Source organism: Canis lupus, chromosome 17 (assembly GCF_003254725.2).
Source record: "Canis lupus dingo isolate Sandy chromosome 17, ASM325472v2, whole genome shotgun sequence".
Lineage (NCBI taxonomy): Eukaryota > Metazoa > Chordata > Mammalia > Carnivora > Canidae > Canis > Canis lupus.
In genome coordinates, this window is record NC_064259.1 from 25,672,410 (window position 1) to 25,689,929 (window position 17,520).

At 36.7% G+C, this 17,520-nt stretch overlaps 1 protein-coding gene across 17 annotated transcripts in view; it reads left to right on the top strand.

Moving 5' to 3' along the window:
• Positions 1–17,520, top strand: part of BIRC6 (baculoviral IAP repeat containing 6) — a 230,751-nt gene that overhangs the window by 26,639 nt on the left and 186,592 nt on the right. For all 17 annotated transcript variants that reach the window (XR_004806282.2, XM_025454221.3, XM_025454229.3 and 14 more), the window contains exons 4-8: positions 6,224–6,417; positions 9,003–9,114; positions 10,976–11,058; positions 14,823–15,045; positions 15,123–15,283. Coding sequence is in view for 16 of the 17 variants with exons in the window: in XM_025454221.3 (XP_025310006.1) it covers positions 6,224–6,417; positions 9,003–9,114; positions 10,976–11,058; positions 14,823–15,045; positions 15,123–15,283 (773 nt within the window). In the remaining variant the exon portion in view is untranslated. The remainder of the gene's footprint in view (positions 1–6,223; positions 6,418–9,002; positions 9,115–10,975; positions 11,059–14,822; positions 15,046–15,122; positions 15,284–17,520) is intronic.

The following is a 17,520-nucleotide window of genomic DNA, read 5'->3' on the forward strand; positions in this document are numbered from 1 at the left end:
GGGATCTTTCTGTAGCCTCTTTTATAAAGGCATTCATTCCATTCAGAGAGCTCTATTCTCATGACTTAAGTACTTCCCAGAAGCTCTGCCTACTAGTACCCGTCACCTTTGAGGGTTAGGATTTCTACAGATGAATTTGGAGTGTGGGACACACACATTCAGACTTATAGCACATTCCTAGCTTTATCTGTTAAGAATGTATCTTGAGTGTCTTTCATATTAATCCTCAGATCAGCTGTATCCTTCCTAATATTGAATTTTTAAACACAGATTTACCATGATATTAACTATTCTCTTGATGGGACATTTTATTTAGTAAAACAGAAACCATACTATGCTTTCCAACAAAGAGAATTTATTGTAAGGAATTGATTTTAACATACGTTTGAGAACTGAAGAAGTGGAAAGGAAGCCCTGAGGAAGCACAGAGATATTAAGCCTAGGAAGCAGCTGTCACGTAGGTCTGCAGAGCAAGAGCTTAGGGTTGTCAGCACCAACAAACTTAGTAGGCTCTGTGGGTCTGGGCTTCTCAGGGAGCTCCTCAGGCTTCTCGGGGAGCTACTGTCTAGCTGGAGCTTGGGGCTCGGAGCTTGAGCTGAGACATGGATCTCTGAAGAGGGATGCTGCATGGCTGGTGTTAATACCTCTGAGGAGCTGTACGAGACTGGTTCTGGGAATGCTAAGTAAATAAAACATGGAAGACTAGAAGAATCAGCTGCTACCACCAGGTCCTGTGCTGAATCAGCATTGACAGCAGTGATGAGTAATAGCTGGGAGAAGTCTTTTCTGCCCTCATCATGCTTTCCAATTTTCATCCTGTGTTCCTTTTGTTGGAACTTGACAGCCAGGAAACTGGCTGGCAAAGAAGTAGTACAGTTTGTAGAGTCCCAGCCATAACATGATAGGGAAGAGAAACAAAGGGTCAGTTTGGAGCTGAGAGAGAATAGTTTTTTAATTGGCGCAGCATACCCTTTGGCTACTCAGCATCTCCATACATACTTTCTGTGCATATTTGAACTTTTTATACAACAAAAATACTATGTTTTCATGTTTTACAAATGAAGATTCCCTCTCCCCATCCCCCAAAATGAAAGATGAATAGTTCTAATAGGTATTTTATCTATCCATAGCTAATACTAATTACTAAAATTTAGTTATTTTTAGGTTTCATTGTTTAGATAATAGAACTGTGCTACTTAAAGATTAACTACATCCAAAATTCTTGCATAAAATAAGTCTGTATGTCTGTCTGCATCTGTGTGTCTGGATCTAAATCTACATCCTCCATCATGTGTAATAAGAAGAGAAGAAAATATTCATAGCTACTATATCCCTCAGTTCTATAATGGTCAAAAGGATATACTTGATAATTTATAACTTCCCTCTACTTCCAATTTCATATTTGACCTCAGCTGTCAGATGTCTGCATGGTGGGGTGACCCACCCAAGTCTTCACTTTTGCAGGATCTAAATCCTCAGTGATGCTGTTTTAATTTTTGTAATCACCCATTCACTGTTACTATTGGACATGGGAGGACTTAGAGGCACTGTAGAGAATCCCTTGGTTTCTATTTTTTTTTTTTTAAAGCTTTTATTTGAGAGAAAGAGTGTGTGTGCACAAGCAGGGGGAGGGGCAGAGGAAGAGGGAGAAGCAGACTCCCCGCTGAGTGGGAGCCCAACATGGGACTCTATCTTGAGGACCCTGAGATCATTACCTGAGCCAAAGGCACATGCTTAACTGACTGAGGCACCCAGGCACTCCCTTCATTTCTTATTAAGTTCTCCTTGCCCCTGTCAGTTAGCATCAATCCATTTTCCCCTTGTTTGTCAGTTTTAATCATACCAGGCAGTAGAATAACTGCTTTCTTTGCCTGATGATTCAGTGACAAGAGGAGCCCAATATTGCTGGGTAGCAGTTTTAACACATAATTCAATGGAACCATTGTAGTCCTGATAGAACACTCTCCCTTGGGATGTAGGACTGCTAGAGCTTAAAGCTTGGAAAAAAAATCTCTGAATGGAGTATTAAATATGATAGCAACCCTTTTGGGAGAAACCGTTAAGTGTTTGATTTGTGTTGAGTCTAAGCATATTCATCATTCTGTAAGGTAGAACCTCTCTTCCAGTTAGTACTGAAAATGAGACTTCAGTAGGGCACTACACTTTTTTTGTCAGGCTTGTTGGATGATAACCGGTAAGACCAATCAGCTTCATGGACAGAGAATTCCATTGCTGTGTTTTTCTTGTTTTGTTTAGTTTTGTTTTTTGCTGTGAAGTGCTTTCTTGGTTAGAAGCAAAGTTGTGTGGAATACCATCATAGTGCATAAGCCATTCTCTTAGTCCACAGGCAGTGGTTTAATAGTATCGCAAAAGTGTTGTAGACAGAACAGGTAAACGCATACGTAGAACACATATTTATTATAGTGAATGCAAGTTGATGCCCAATCCATGGCTGAAAGAACCCAGTATAATCAACTTGTAATTAGATAGCTGTCTGTTCCCCCTGGAAAACTGTGTCATATTAGTGGCTCAGCTTTATTATCTGCTATTGATAGATTGGGCAATCAGTAACAGCTGTAGCCTGATTAGTCTTGGTGACAGGAAGTTTGTGTTATTGGACCTGTACATACCTCCATCTCTGTTTCCATGGCACTTTGCATACAGGTCCATTGAGCAAAGCATTGGAGTAGCTATGGAGAGGGTAAGTGACACTCATACAATGTGTATAATTTGTCCATTTCCTTGGAAGTAGATGGCTTTTGATGAGCATTTGTGTATCTCATAAATATTTTCACATACCTTGTTTATTTTGTGAGGTCTGTCCTTAGACCTTTACCCTTAACTGCAATCCTAATCTTTCCAAATGCCTGACCATCTGGCCAAAATAATAGATACTGTCTGTTTATCAGTGAAGATCTTCACTTATGGGCAGTTCTCAGCCCAGACAAAGAGAACAGCCTCATATACTGGTTAAAGTTCTGCCCACTGAGATTTACCTTCACCACTGTCCTGATTGGGATTGTAATGGTTGAAGCCATCACTCTAGGGTGGTACCAGCCAAATGTGCAGAACCATTTGTAAATCAGAGCCATGGATTTTCTTCTACAATTACCTCGTAAGGAGTTCTCTGTGAAGCCGTCAATGCAGAATGAGAAAGAGGAATTATTACAATAGTAGGTATTACAGAAGTCTGAGTTACATGCTTATTCAGCTTGTCCAAAACTGACCTTTTGGACTTTCTCAAGATTTATCTCTTGTAAACCACTCAGTGAAAGAGACTTGTCTTTTCTTCTCAGGAGTACGGTTTGGTATGTCATATAACATCTCGTTTCTGACAGCTCTGATAGCACAGTGTTTTTTTTTTAATTTTTTTTTTTGTAAAGATTTAATTTATTTATTCATGAGAGACACACACACACACACAGAGAGAGAGGCAGAGACACAGGCAGAGGGAGAAGCAGGCTCCATGCAGGGAGCCTGATGTGGGACTCAATTCCGGGTCTCCAGGATCATGCTAAACCGCTGAGCCACCCAGGCATCCCCTGCACACATGTTTTTTAAAAAAGATTTATTTGTTTTAGAGAGAGTGGGAGAGGGAGAGAAGCAGACCTCCCTACTGAGCACCCAGCCTAACATGAGGCTCTGTCTCATGACCGTGAGATCGTGACCTGAGCTGAAACCAAATCGGATGATTAACTGACCAAGACACCCAGGCGACTCTGATCACACAGACATTTATCTCATGGATTGGTACTAATTTCTGTTGGGGAAGGAGAAGCCAGAAACTTTCTCAACAGTTATTTACAGGGGAGGGCATGGTTTTACCCTAGTATTGTGCTAGTGATTGTCCCAGTTCAGCTTGCCAGACAGGCCTTTCAGCATCTTTACCTACTGCACACACTTCTGGTGTCATTGCCTATGCTCACTGGTAAAAGTGGCAGAATGTCTTGTGGTTGAGCCAGGTCCTACTGCAGAGCTTCCTGTTCTATTCCTGGATTCTTTGATAATGGAGTTAGAATAGCATACTCAGATATGCTAGATATTGGGTCCAGAATCCCACTAGGCCCACCAAGCATTGTGCTTCTCTTTTTCATTGTTTGCTTTTATAAGTTATAGCAACTTGTCTTGCAGGATATTTCTTGTTGGAAGAAATATCCTGACATGCTCAGACCAAAAGACTTCCAGAAACTTCACAGAGATTGTGGGACTCTTAGTTTTTCTGGGCATTATTGATCCTCTCTGGCTTGCATATGTCTTACTAAGGTATGTAAGTACCTTGCTACTTCCTCCTCATCTGGACCAGTCAGCGTGATGTTGTAGAGCAGTGTGGTGATCTACAGGATATTAAGTTGATCAAGCTGTCTCCAGAATAGATATGGTAAAGAGCATGAGCAATAATCCCAGGGTAGGACTGAAGATTGATTGTTACAGCCAGATAAAAGCAGTCTACTTTTGGATGGTTGTTAAAAATTAGCATCGAGAAGAAAGTATTTCACAGAACTGTAACTGCCTACCAGAAACCAAGGGATTTGTTGATTTGCTTTAGTAAAGAAACCTCATCTGAAATAGCAGCTGCACTTGAAGTCACCTAATAGGTTATAATCCACAGTTTTTCTTTTGGATCCATTCACATTTTGCATAGACCAGACAGGCCAATTAAATTAAGGTGAGGTAGTTTGAATTCCTCTATCTTTCAGGTCTCTTAGCATGAAATTTCCTCAGAAGTGTGGTATTGCTCTGGTTTAGTAGGTTTGTAGAGAATAGAAGTTCTGGGGGCTTCTACTTGACCTTTCTTCCTTTAATAATTCCTAAAGAGGACCAGAGAAGCAATGTGGAAATTTTTGTAGTTGCCTGTTTTATATCTCTTTCAATTATGCTTTTTGGAACTTGACAAATAACTACAAGATAGGTACAGGGATCCACAAAGCTCAACTTTGGCCCAAAACTCTATTATTTGGCCCAAAGCTCTATTATTAATCACTTGACCATCCTAAGTCTGCACTTTAACTAGTGGACCACAGTGATTTTTTTACTGGCCCAAAACTCTATTATTAATCACTTGACCATCCTAAGTCTGCACTTTAACTAGTGGACCACAGTGATTTTTTTACATCAGTTTCAATGCTACTGCTTTGTAAAGCCTGAAAGATCACAATATTTCCTATTTCCCAGTGGACAATGACCGTAGTGAATGTCTGCAGGTGCCTTTGGGGACGGCTTGGAGTATGGTTTACAGTGTATAATGGGGCATTTATTGTAGTACTACCCTTTCTCAAGTGGATTCAGGTAAGAGTCTTTGGATCTATGAATGGGTTATTTTTAGAAACAAAGGATTTCATTTTTCTCTTTATCTTTTTCTCTTTAGCAATTCAAGTTATGTTTCTGTCCAAAAGTTTTTCTAGTTAGGTGGATAGATAATAATTTAGTAGGCTGCCTAGAATGTGCTAGACAGATTAGAAAACCATAGGTGAGCAGGGACAGTATACAAAAATGAAATTATTTTATAAACTTATTTCTCTGGTAGAATAATACTTAGCATATTTGCTTTCTAACTTTAAAAATAATTTTAATGCTAAATAATTGTAGTTCATATTTGTTGAATGCTTACTGTATGAAACATTGTACCAATTCTCACTTGAATTTTCTTAAGAACATTATGTCAGTAGGTGTATTGTTTTTCCTCATATTACAGAAGTGGGAGACTGAAGTTAATTTGAGCAGGGTCACATTGTTGATGGTGAAGATGGTCTTGAAATCCAAGTCTGTGTGACTACAAGATCTGTACTTCTAGTTACTTTGTATATAGCAACAACAGCAAATACATAAGACTCTGCTAAACTGAAGTAAATCTTCATATGCCTATGAGTATGTACAGTATCACTACATTGTACAAGCAAATTATGTTGAGTGGAGAGATTTGAGTGCCTACTTTGTGCTTTCTATTGTAAGTGTGCTGGAGGAATATGAAAAATAACAGGTGATTTTCATTATCCTAAATTGTTGATGCATCTGTGAGAAGATGTCTACCATCAGGTTCTAAACTGTCTTTTTCTAATTGAGGTTTCATTTTTCATATAATTGCAAGTTCCTGCCTTACATGGTAAATTAATGGAGTAAATGGACTCAAGCCTGATAAATAGCTTTTTATTTTATAATGTATAAGTTATAGTTTTGATTTAAACTGTTGACATTTTCCTTTGCTTACACTCCCAATTTATTTCAGTGGGCCACGGTTACATTTCATCTTCCTCATCACGTGTTGAAGTCCATTGCCAGTGCCATTGTGAATGAACTCAAGAAAATAAATCAAAATGTTGCTGCCTTACCTGTGGCATCCTCAGTGATGGACAGATTGTCTTACCTCTTACCTAGTGCTCGTCCAGAACTTGGAGTGGGGCCAGGCCGTTCTGTGGACAGGTATAACCTTTCTTATAAGATGTGACAATGAAATGGAATTGATTAGGTTTTTGGATTAACCAAGAGTAACAAAAATTTAATTATGATTAAAAATGTATTTCAGAATGTTTTTGAAAACCATCCAGATTCTCATATCAAAATACTGAAGTGAATTAGTAATTGAATTCCTGTTAAACAATTTCTCTTGGTGCTTGGAAGGGACTTAAAGGGGTCATAAAACTATTTTGAAAATTCCAGCTCTGTACTCAGTAAATATTTGAGTCCACTTAAAAATGTAATTATTCAATAGATAAGAATTATTTTGCCTTGATGAAATTTTGTGATCTTTGAGATGAATTTTCATAAATTGAAAAGCCGTGCCAGAACCTATTTATAAGAGCCATATATTATTTCCCACTTAAAAAAGGAAAAGAGAAAAAAAAAAAAAAAAAAAAGGAAAAGAGTTAAAAAATCATTTAGGGCAATTTTGAATTAAGATTTTTATGCTGCCCACCCTGGATTTAAACAGTGTATCACAGAAATCATACCTCAACCATTATTTTCTTCAGTAGAGATTCATTGAGGTCCTGCTTCGTGTAAAACTGATTAAAAAGCCAAATAATACGTTTATTTAAAAACTGAAATGATTTGCCATTTGAAATAACATTTACCAGATCCTTACTAAAAGTACTGAAGTTTAGAAATGCTTATGAGGAAATATTAAATTTAGCAGTTTTGATTCAGTTCACATTTGCCTTCCCATGTAGCATTTCATATTTTCAGTGGATGTGAATTATAACTTCTGTGCTTTTTTTCTGAATTACATTTATAAATAGTACATACTGATGTTAGCAAAGCCCCTACTGAATAAATAAACTTCTATTAAGTATGGCTCATCTATTAGTTTGCAATATTTATTAGCTTAGTGCTGGGTAAACTGAGACTTTTGCTTAATCAGTTGCCTATTTGTTGTTGTTGAGTGACTTCTATAATTATATAAATAGCTGCTTTTGGTTGTGTTAATATTTGGGAAGGGTTTTTAATATTCTGTAGTTATATTGCATTGTCTGTCTTTTGGGTAAAATGTAGAGACTATAATTTTTAATCTGAACAGCAATCACGTGATATGTGGTATGACTGTCATTAAAATATTCCCTAGTATATGTCTGGAGAGGGGGAAAAATGTACCTGAAATAAGTATTTCTTTTCCTAGAGCTATGCCTATCTTGAGATTATAAAACAGCCCTTCAGAGCTATTTTCTTTGCAAATAGTAGCTGGGTTTCTAAAGTAATCTCTGCAATCTGTTGTAAATGTCTTATTTTAGGAAATACATTTACTGGATAGGATATTGTGTTTCTGGAGGTATTTAAATATCTCAAAATACTAATTTTGGTATAGACTTTGGTATTTGTTTCATTAAAAGTGAATTTGGGAACCTCATTAGGACATTTATGAACTTAGGTTTGTTAGAGGTTTGAGTTAGGGTCTGTTAGATGCTATTGCTCTTTTGTTTAGTAATTTAAGTAAGTGGACAATTGTCTGTTTCACACAGATCCTGAAGATGTCTATAGCCTGTAAACAGATAAGGCTTTTCTTACCCAAATATTTTGTTCTTTTCAAACCAGAACACAACTATGAATTAAACTAAGCTCGCTAGCAGTATTATAGGAAATTATGTGCTAATTAAGGGAAGAATTTAGAGAAAAGTATATTTTTGGTCTCACTGTGATGACCTTTACCACTTTCTCCCCCCTGCTGCCCCCACCCCCCGCTTCCTATTATTGATAATTTGCTCTTTTGTGTTAGGAAGAGTAACCTTTGTTTACTGGTCCTTTCTTTCTTGAAGCCATTTGGACTTTTTCTAAATTTGGTATCATTCTTTAAAAAAAATACTCTAGGTCGAGAACCTAGCAGGCTGGGTTGGTAGAACATGCGACTCTTGATCTTGTGGTTGTGAATTCAAGCCTCACCTTGGTCATAGAGCTTACTTAAAAAAGTAAATAAAATTTTTTTTTTAAAAAAGCAACTCATTTAAAGAAATACTCTGTAGGTTTACTCCGAGAGTGCTAATGTATTTTAATATGAAAACATATGAAGATTTCCCTTTTTGATAATTCCCTGGAAAGTACACCTTTTTTAGAAAAGGATTTCTCTGGAGAAAGAACAGAAAGAAGATTGCGTTCTACTTAAAAAAAAAATTAAACTGAAAAAACTTTCTCATCATGGTTTAGATAAAACCACTGTTCCTTTGATTGTGGTTTTATCCATTTATGCAAAACTTGGCACATGATGAAAGCATATGACTCTCTGTCTTTATGTCTACAGATTTTCTGTTCTTTGCTTGGTAATTATGCAACATTCATTAATTTAATCTACCCCTGGAATTATCAGTTTGAGCCATCAATCAGGTTTCTTTTTCTCTACAGTGTGTAAGAGAAATTCCTAAAAGTGATCCTTCTTAGTTTAAAATACATATTTGAACTCAGTCATTAGACCATTCCCAATTTTTGTTGATAATCCAGTAAAATTTTTCTTGACTGTTAAGTAAGAGTGTCACTATAATTTGATGCCTAACTTTGATTACATAAAGTATGTTTACTTTTAGATCGTTGATGTATAGTGAAGCTAACAGACGGGAGACATTTACCTCATGGCCTCATGTAGGCTATAGATGGGCACAACCAGATCCCATGGCTCAAGCTGGATTTTATCATCAGGTAGAAAAAACTCAAAAAACATTTTTTTTTCGGAGTGCTTTTATAGTCTTAAGTAAAATCATCAACATTTTAATACTTCCTCAAAAACTTATGCAGCCTTGCTATGTGCTTGTGTGTATGCATTTATGTGAGTTTTGTTTTATTCTTTTATTTTTGAATACTGACTGGGTATTTCCTATATGTCCAAAAGGAAAAAAAATTGTTATAAGTAACTAACCACTGAGTTAGTGCTTCATAACTATTTTCTTTCAGAAACAAGGCAGTATTCTTTACATTTGCTTTTGAAAAGTGTTAGTTTTGGATGTGTGTTAATTTCCACTTCTTGATTTCTACTTCATAACAGAGTAGTAAATTCTGAGGGTAATGCAACAAAAGTAACACATTGCAGTTACTCCTGAAACTCTAATTTTGGTTGGGATACAATTTACCCACATACTTCTGTATAACTATAGAAACAACATTGCAGGTGGTACAGGGCAACCTGAATATATACACTTTGAAGATCTGATTAAGAAATTCCACAGAGGGATGCCTGGGTGGCTCAGTGGTTGAGCGTAGGCCTTTGACTCAGGGCATGATCCCAAGATCCAGGATCGAGTCCCACATCTGGCTCCCTGCGAAGAGCCTGCTTCTCCGTCTGCCTGTGTCTCTGTCTCTGTCTGTGTCTCATGAATAAATAAATAAATCTTAAAAAAAAAAAAAGAAATTGCACAGAAAGAGGAATGATTATTCAAGGAAAATAGATTTATGTAAGAAAAGAGAGCGTTAGAGTATAGGGATTTGTGTCACCAAAAGATGAGAGAGAGACATTATAGAGAGTTTCATTGAGCTAAAAATGATTTCAGATGGGTATAATATACTAATTAAATGAGGCTTCACCTGAGTAATGTAGAATGGCTTACCAGTAAAGAATCTAGGAAATTTAATATTTACATATCAGCTTATATAAAGCATGCTTATTTAACTTTCAATCCAACTAAACTGAAATATATTGAAGTAACTATTGTAAAGAATCCACAGAGTGATTATTCCTTAGTTAATCTTGAAGTGTTTGGAATATCTTAACTAAAATTAATTCAGAAACTCATAATATTTGACTATTTTATTCATAGTTTGTCAGATGTCCAGTTTTAATTAGGTTTGTTTGGAGGCTGGCTAATACTAGAATTATTAGTAATTTTTATTTTCCTGACTTTAAAGTTTGAATATGAACCATTTTCCTACTAATTTATCTTTATTGCTATTTGATATTTGCTACAACAGTCTCTGTGAAGTGACGGCTCAGTATCTTTTCTGTTGAATTATTGTTCATTGTATTCCGTCTTTGCAAAGAGATAAAATCAGATTTTCTGGAATCTTCTGCCCGCATGAGGGGCTGATTATTCTTAATTTTAAAAAATATATAGTGAATTTACATCTATAGGCATAGTTGGTGCTAAGTCCTCAAAAATATTAATGTTTCAGAGCTATATTTTGGTTCAGATTTTGATATGTTATTTTACATATTATATGACATTTTGTCACATGTGTTTTAAGATTACATGAATTAGGTTCACTAGTTTGCTTTTCCTTTTTACTTTCTCGTTTGGTTGTATGAGATTCAGTTTTGTTTTGTTTTTAAAAGATGTTACTTATTTATTCATGAGAGAGGCAGAGACATAGGCAGAAGGAGAAGCAGGTTCCACACAGGGAGCCCGACTTAGGACTTGGTCTCGGGTCTCCAGGATCAGGCCCTGGGCTGAAGGTGGCGCTAAACCGCTGAGCCCCCCCGGGCAGCCCTATGAACTTTTTTAAGAATACTTTTTGTTAAGAGTAAAAGATTAACATTAACCTTTTCTGTCTTTATGAATTTTCATTGCAGCCTGCCTCATCTGGAGATGATAGAGCCATGTGCTTTACTTGTAGTGTATGTCTCGTTTGTTGGGAACCTACTGATGAACCTTGGTAAGTTTTGATTTTTTTTGGAGGTAATAGCCTAAGTTAATCCTATAAGTAGGGTTCTAAATTCTCATCTAGATATAATAATATTCTTGCCTTTTTACCATCTGTAGTTTTGTCTTTGTGCTAAGAGATTGAGATAGCATTATGTTGTCACATCACGTGGCATACAGGAACTAAGGTCTTTGACCTCCTAAAATCTACATAGGAGAAATGCCAAAGAATAGAATTAGGTCCTGAAACCAGAAGGCTATGATGAGTAAGTTGATACAGCATGATTAACTTCAGTTTAATCTTGGTCTATTGCCTGTCAGTAGGGAATCCACAGATTAGAGCCTTACGATTTACGTTTTTAACTTCGAAGTAATTTTAAGGAGTGTGTGGTAATTTTGAATTCTAATGGGTGAAAGTTCAGAATTTGGATAAACATTAGAGATCATGTATTGAAACGTAATTTTTACAAATAACTGAGACCTTATTAATAAAAACAGTAATAATAATAGTGAATATTTGTTTAATGCTATTTATCATGTAGCATCCTAAGCATTTTATTTATTTTTAACTCGTTTAATTCTCACAGTAGCCCTATGAAATAGGTATTATTATCTTCATTTAATAAGAGGGAATGGAGAATATTCCCAGTTTAATCCTTATAGTCACTCAGTGAGATAGGAATTACTATCCTATTGTAAATAAAGAAAAAATTTGCCAAAGGTCATATGGCTAGTCAGTGATGGAACCAGGGTTTGCTTTTAAGATATATCCATCATTTATTTTGCAGTAAAATTAGTTTCAGGTCTCTGAATGTTAATCAGCTGATCGTGAATGTGGTGAACTAGCCGAAGCCGATTGAGTATGCACATGGATCCCACTTACAGTGGGGTTTACTGTATGAAAAGTTGAACTTGTGTCCCTCTGTGAACTGAGAGTTGAACATGTGCAATTTCCAGTTTAGGTGAAGGTTCTGTTTGGAACTCACTCTTTTCCCCTAGAAACTATTTATATATATAGAAATCCTTTTAATGTGTATCTTTTAGTTTCTCAGACTGATCCTCAAACAGTTATTTAACCCATCCCTGAAAAAGTATACCATGATATTACAGAATGTAACTTTTTTCAGAAGTTTTTTTATGTGTGTGGGAAATTGATTCAAATATTTAACTTGGGCTGTTCAGAACCCATCTTTTCTTGACATGGTCAGGGAATCAAGAATTCTCTTCTTGCCCTAGGATTCAGGATTCTTCAGATTTAATTAAGCAATTGGTAGCATCTCTGAGGGCTTGAGAACAGTGGATAGGAGGAAACTGAATTGAAGAGAGCTGGGGAGCTGAGCCTAGGTACCTTCTGAATCTGTAAGGGGGAAAAGAAGGAAGACTTGGAAGTGGACAATGGGACTCCCCTATTTTGATGATGGGAGTCGATAGAGCTACTTTGGAGGGGTATTGAAGATTTAAAAAAAATAAAATGAGCACATACTATTATCTGGCAATTCCACTACTATTTATTTACCTGAGGGAATGAATTCCTCTTGTATGCTAAGAGGCATAAAATGGACGGTAACTGCAATGAAAAACTGGAATCATCTTAAATGTTTGTCAGGATGGAATAGTCAAATAAAATGTGGTATGCTTATATAATCTATTATCCAACAATTAAAAGGAGTCACTAGTTTGCTGTCTATTATTCACTGTCAGTAACATTTGGTAATGTTATTAAGAAATCTCTTGTAGAATGACTCATATAGTAGTACTTTTATTTAAAATGAAAAAATCTGTGTTTTCTTATATGTACATATATATAAACTTAGAAAAATATCTTAGAAGTATATGATTTAAATTCATAAAAGGTATTTGGAGGTGGGAAAAGAGATTACTGGGATTGGATATCATAATTGAGTGATATTTAGCTTTATATAGTTGTGTGTCACTTATGTAAATAACATTTTAATTAAAAAGTAAAAACTCAGGGAAGAAAGAAGGATGGAAAGAGGAAAATAGCCTAGAATTTAGTTGGGAGAGAAACCAGTCAAAATATGTGCTTGGGATGCCATTTAAAAGCAATTATGTAACACATCTGCATATTGCAGATTGTCCAGGGTTTATATGGGTATAGGGTAAGTTGTAGGTACTTGTAAAAAGAAAGACGTACACCCTAAGGAATGGCATTTTTTTAAAGATTATTTATTTATTCACGACAACACAGAGAGAGGCAAAGACATAGGCAGAGGGAGAAGCAGGCTTCCTGCGAGGATCCTGATGCAGAACTCGATTTGAGGACCCCAGGATCACAACCTGAGCCAAAGGCAGAAGCTCAACCACTGAGCCACCCAAGTGCCCCCAGGAATGGCATATTTTATAAGCATAGTTTCCCTTTCTTTGCCGTGGCAATACACAAAAAAGGGTTCTTTTTTTTTTTTTTTTTTTTTGTAGCAGCATCCTGACTTCAGATAATGCCTTATAATTACAGTTAGTGTAAAAAAAGAGAATAACCAAAAGAAAAAAAGTCACAGAGTTGGAGAGATAATTTTTAAGTGTTGATCCTGCTTTCAGTATTTGAGATTCTTTTTTTTTTTTTTTTAAGTTTTTATTTATTCATAGAGACGCAGAAAGAGAGAGGCGCAGAGGCACAGGCAGAGGGAGAAGCAGGCTCCATGCAGGGAGCCTGACGTGGGACCCGATCCAGGGTCCCCAGGATCAAACCCCGGGCTGCAGGTGGCACTAAACCGCTGCGCCACCGGGGCTGCCCTGAGAAGATTCTTAAAGTCATTATACTAGTTTTGATCTTGATGAGAAGTCCTAGTGTTTTATTTTTATTAAACATGTTAGAATTTTCTAAGTAAAATTTAACATTTCTTTTTGCTCAATAAGTGTTTATATGAAAGAAATAATGTTCAGTCTATGAATGTTATCTTTCTGCATTTCTTTGAAAAGAAATTTTGTTTAGAAGTTTTTGTCTGGTCCTATAGTGAATGTATAAGATGTATTTCTTTGTTCATAATATAGGTCATTTTATTACATATTTTATAGATCTTTTGCTTCCAGATCTATACTAAATTTTTTTGTGGTATGAATGACATATTGAGTTTTCCTAGATGTTATTTACAATTGTGCCTTTCATAAATATCGATAGGCATATAATTATATAGGATTAATTTTTAAAAGCTGTATTGAAAAAAACTATTGAGATATCTTTGACATGTAAAAATTATAAATATATAAGGTATGCACTTCATATTTTTGTATATATACACACTGAAAAGACCACCAAAATGAAGCCAATTAATATATCCATCCACCTAGTTATTATTTAGTGTGTGTACATGTATTAAGGTCTAATTTAAGATATGTCCTCTTCTCAAATTACAGGTATATAATACATTATTACCTGTTGTCACCATGTGTTGTATCTTTATGGAGAATTTTAAACTGAAACCAAGTAGCTATTTATAGTTGTAGGAATCAGTGTGAGGGAATATCAGGGCTTTACACAATTTTATCAGTATGTGAATATAGTGTAAGTCCTACTACAGTATTTCTGTTTCATCAGAGACTGATTTTATGTGTGGTCCGCTAAAGGGAATAAAAACTACTAAAGTGAGTGGTTGAATATGTTAGAGTGATTTTGGTGAGATGGAATGGTGTGGCGTTTGAGTCTTTTTCATAAAGCATACTTTGTTTTTTAAAAAAGAAAAGATGATCTTGAAGTTCTGTCTTGACCTACAGATTTAACAGGTTTGTTGTTCAGTAAACTTTTCCTTAATCTATGTAAAGGTCTGAACACGAGAGACACTCCCCGAACTGCCCATTTGTGAAGGGTGAGCACACACAGAATGTGCCGTTGTCCGTCACTCTCGCCACGAGTCCTGCACAGTTTCCCTGTACGGACGGAACTGATAGAATATCTTGCTTTGGGTCAGGGAGCTGCCCTCACTTTCTCGCTGCCGCAACAAAACGAGGAAAGATCTGCATATGGGATGTTTCCAAACTTATGAAGGTATATTTTAGTTTTAAGTAACAGGTTAGTAATTGAGGAAAAAATCCATCTTAAACTTAGGCTTTTCATTTGTTTAGGTGCACTTAAAGTTTGAAATTAATGCATATGACCCAGCAATTGTACAGCAGCTTATTCTGTCGGGAGAACCAAGCTCAGCAGTTGAATCAAGGAGACCAACTTTGGCGTGGCTGGAAGACTCCTCTAGCTGCTCAGACATACCAAAATTGGAAGGAGATAGGTGTGTGAATTTTTTTTTAGTTGCATTTATAAAAGTTATGTGTTTTTCTAAATTTTATATTCTCTTAATTCTACTTAAGCAGAAAAAATTACTAGGTGAAGAGAGTAGAGAACAAATATATATATATATTTTTTTTAATTTTTATTTATTTATGATAGTCACACAGAGAGAGAGAGAGAGGCAGAGTCACAGGCAGAGGGAGAAGCAGGCTCCATGCACCGGGAGCCCGACATGGGATTCAATCCCGGGTCTCCAGGATTGTGCCCTGGGCCAAAGGCAGGCGCTAAACCGCTGCGCCACCCAGGGATCCCGAGAACAAATATTTTGTTATAAAATCTGAAAGAGCTGTGTGATACTTGAAAAATTTTTATTCAGCAGTGCCAGCAATGCCATCGTCTGTAAGATGTACTTTATTTTCTGTCTCAGTCTTTGCCAATTGGAAAGAATTGCTGCACTGAAAAATAAAGTCTAAATAAGGAAATAAAATCCCTGGATTAAATTTACCATTTTGCCTTCTTCTACATCTTTTCCTAGAGCAGTTGAACCAAGTGATTTTGGTTTCCACTTTTTTTTTCATTAGCACCTCAAATTGTAGAAGTGTTAATGAATAGTGGAATAACCCATGGCTAGGGAAGATGACCTGATGATTTAGAGCAGTTTATCAGTAGTCATCAGTGAGTTGAGGCATGATGATTACTGCTGTAGAGATATTTTGGTAAGACATCTTTCATTCAGCTTGTCTGACAATCTTGATTTTTGTAGCTGTATTTGATCTTTGTGGGGGCAAGAAGGTCAACATATAATTTTACTTTACCGACTCGTCTCCCAAGACACTGCAGTTATAACTCTGAACTGGGCTAGGATTACAGAGCAATATATGCAGTATTCTCAACAGATAGAATGAAGGGTTCCATAAGCCACTCAACTTGTCTTAAGCAGTAGAAACTACTCCCTTTGAAGATTCTGAAAGTAACAGTGTGAAATGGAGCCTACTTAACTGTGATCAGATGTCCTGATGCTGAGATGATCTATCATTTCACTTGCAGGGGCTTCCTATATTCTGATGTGTGATAGACGCTATACCACAGTCAGTAACTTAATACTGTTTTACTTCACAGTCCCTTTGGTGGCATGTACTTTCATTGAGAACTAATGTAAAACTTGATTAGTGCAATTTAATTCATTAATGGAAATAATAGAGAATTCACAGATTAATTGGAAAGGTCATTTCTGTCTAGTCTTTCTTGGTTAATGATATGTATAAATTACGAGTAGGTAAATGAATGTGGTCTCAGTTCTGGAACAGACTGAATTAAAACTTCATGGCTGTTCTTAGTTACTATAAATCCCTGTGAGAGCTTGATGAAAAAGCTGCTGAGCTGCTGTTGTCTGAGTTTTGACCACATTTGTCAATAGGACTAGAATGTAAGTGTGCTTGAGCTCTGTGATTTTCTTAGAAGTTAGTGGAAAATTAATAGAAGATAATGAAATTGGTTTGTGCTTCTGAACACTGATTTTGTTTTTTTTAAGGATCTATTTATTTTAGAAAGAGCACGAACGGGTAGGGGAGAGGGAGAAAGAATCTGAAGCAGACTGTATGCTGAGAGCAGACCCCACCATGGGGCTCAATCTCATGACCCTGAGATCATGACCTGAGCCGAAACCAAGAGTTAGTGCTTAACTGACTGAGCCATCCAGGCCACCCCTGAACACTGTAATTTTTAAAAAAGATTTTATTTATTTATTTGACAGAGAGGGAGCATAAGTGGGGCAGCTGGAGAAGCAGGCTCCCCGCTGAGCAGGAAGCCCTATGTGGGGCTGATCCCAGGAACCTGGGATCATGACCTGAGCTGAAGGTAGATCTACCTTCATCAGGTTAACTGAGCCACCCATGCGCCCCCTGAACACTGATTTTTATTAGAACTTTTGTCTTGGAGTTTTGTATTAGTGGATTAAAAATTAAATCATGACATACTTTTAAGATTAGACACATATCACACACACACAGGTAAAATGTACCCAGTGTTTCAGGTGGACAGGTATTATATGGGAAAGTGTGCTGGAGGTGAGATACGAATCTCTGCATGCTCTTAAGAGGTAGTCTTTCTAGGGTAGAAGGACCCTTTTCTCCTAAGAAAATGACGTCATTCAGGGATCCCTGGGTGGTGCAGCGGTTGGCGCCTGCCTTTGGCCCAGGGCGCGATCCTGGAGACCCGGGGTCGAATCCCACGTCGGGC